The 1,737-nt window shown below is 36.3% G+C and overlaps 1 protein-coding gene across 1 annotated transcript in view; it reads right to left on the bottom strand.

Moving 5' to 3' along the window:
* Positions 1–1,737, bottom strand: part of ERCC8 (ERCC excision repair 8, CSA ubiquitin ligase complex subunit) — a 111,089-nt gene that overhangs the window by 54,016 nt on the left and 55,336 nt on the right. Inside the window, exon 7 of the mRNA XM_007957692.2 lies at positions 785–851. Within this exon, the coding sequence (XP_007955883.1) occupies positions 785–851 (67 nt within the window). The remainder of the gene's footprint in view (positions 1–784; positions 852–1,737) is intronic.

Genomic DNA, 1,737 nt, shown 5'->3' with positions numbered 1-1,737 from the left:
TTATTCAAATTTATGCCCCAACCACCAAAGCCACACATGAGGAAATTGAAGAATTTTATCAGCTTCTACAGTCTGAAATTGACCAAACAGGCAATCAGGATGTATTAATTATCACTGGTGACTGGAATGCAAAAGTTGGAAACCAAGAAGAATCACCAGTAGTTGGAAAAGCCAGAAATAAAAAGGACAAATATTATATGACTGCACTTATATGAAATATCTAGAATAAGCAAATGCATGGAGACAATTATTAGTGGTTACTAGAAGCTGGAGGGAGGAGAGAATGGGGAATTACTGTTCAGTGGGTACTGAGTTTCTGTTTAGGGTAATGAAAAATATTTAGAAATATGGTGATGACTGCATGACATGGTGAATTAATGTTGCTGAAATGTACATGTAAAAATGGCAGTGTCTAAAAAAATATATTTTACCACAATAAAATTCAAAACAAAACACTTGTTTTTAAGAAAGTACTATCTTTGTGTACACATAAATGTTACAAAAGATTTGTTTTACTGGTACTTAGTAGATCTGAATGACTATAGATTCTCCTGTTCTATTCTCTTTGTTTTAAAAAGTACCTTCAACAGGATTAGGATTACGATGCAAAGAAGATTTCTTCCGGGGATATGAATTAAAAATCTATAATTGTATTTAAAATTTCAAAGGCCCAATTAATAACTAAACCTGAGAAATGTGTATCTTATATAAATGCTATCTTTCTAAAATATATTATTATAAAATTACTTAGACTAATTTCAAAACCAAATAAATTGCATTTTACCTTGCAGTTGCCAAGATATACTCGTAACGTGGTGACCAGGAAACTGCCAGAATTTCTTGTCTGTGACCTACAAATACAACTATATGAAAATTCTTGCAAAATATTTGAAAAACATCAAAAGATAAAAGACCAAGATTGTGTCTGATTCTGAGGAAAGTGAAGACGAAATATTAAAAAATGAAGTAACTAATGTAACCATCATTGTTTTACATTTATAATAAACAAAATCAAACCATGCCTTCTGTTGCCAAGGTGATTCCAACTCATAGCGACTCTACAGGACAGAGTAGAACTGCCCCATTGGGTTTCCGACAATGATAATGCACAAATGGTACAAAAGAGTTCCATTCTTTATGCAATCAAGAGATTGTCACAATTTTCTCATGTGGAGTGCCTGGTGGGTTCAAACTGCACTACACACTTCTTAGCTAGCAGCCGAGTGCTTTAATCACTATGCCACCAGGGCTCCTTTTTATAATAACGAAAACCAAAAAACCAAACTCACCGCCATCAAGTCAATTCTGACTCATAGCGACCCCCACTGGGTTTCCAAGCCTGTAAATCTTGAGGAAGCAGACTGCCCCATCTTTCCTCGATGGAGCATCTGTTGGGTTTAAATCACTAACTTTTTGCTTCACAGCCAAATACCTCAGCCACTACACCACCAAAATGGCTTTTTGTAATACCAATCTGTTTAAATATTATTGTGAAATCTACGGGGCATGAGGTGATTGCCCCATAACACATCAGGTGGTTGGTATTTTATTAATAATATAACTAGTTTTGCCCTGTTGTTGTTGTTGTTATGTGCTGTTGAGTCGGCCCCGACTCATAGCGATCCCTCCTTGGGTTTCTGAGGCAGTATCACTATGGAAGTAGGATTGCCCAACCTTCCTTCCGAGGAGTGGCTGGTGGGTTTGAACCATCAACCTTCTGGTTAGCAGTCAAGTGCT

The sequence above is a fragment of the Orycteropus afer genome, unplaced genomic scaffold (assembly GCF_000298275.1).
Source record: "Orycteropus afer afer isolate SDZICR_OR568_19922 unplaced genomic scaffold, OryAfe1.0 scaffold00778, whole genome shotgun sequence".
In the NCBI taxonomy this organism is placed as follows: domain Eukaryota; kingdom Metazoa; phylum Chordata; class Mammalia; order Tubulidentata; family Orycteropodidae; genus Orycteropus; species Orycteropus afer.
This window is presented reverse-complemented; position numbering and strand designations above follow the sequence as displayed.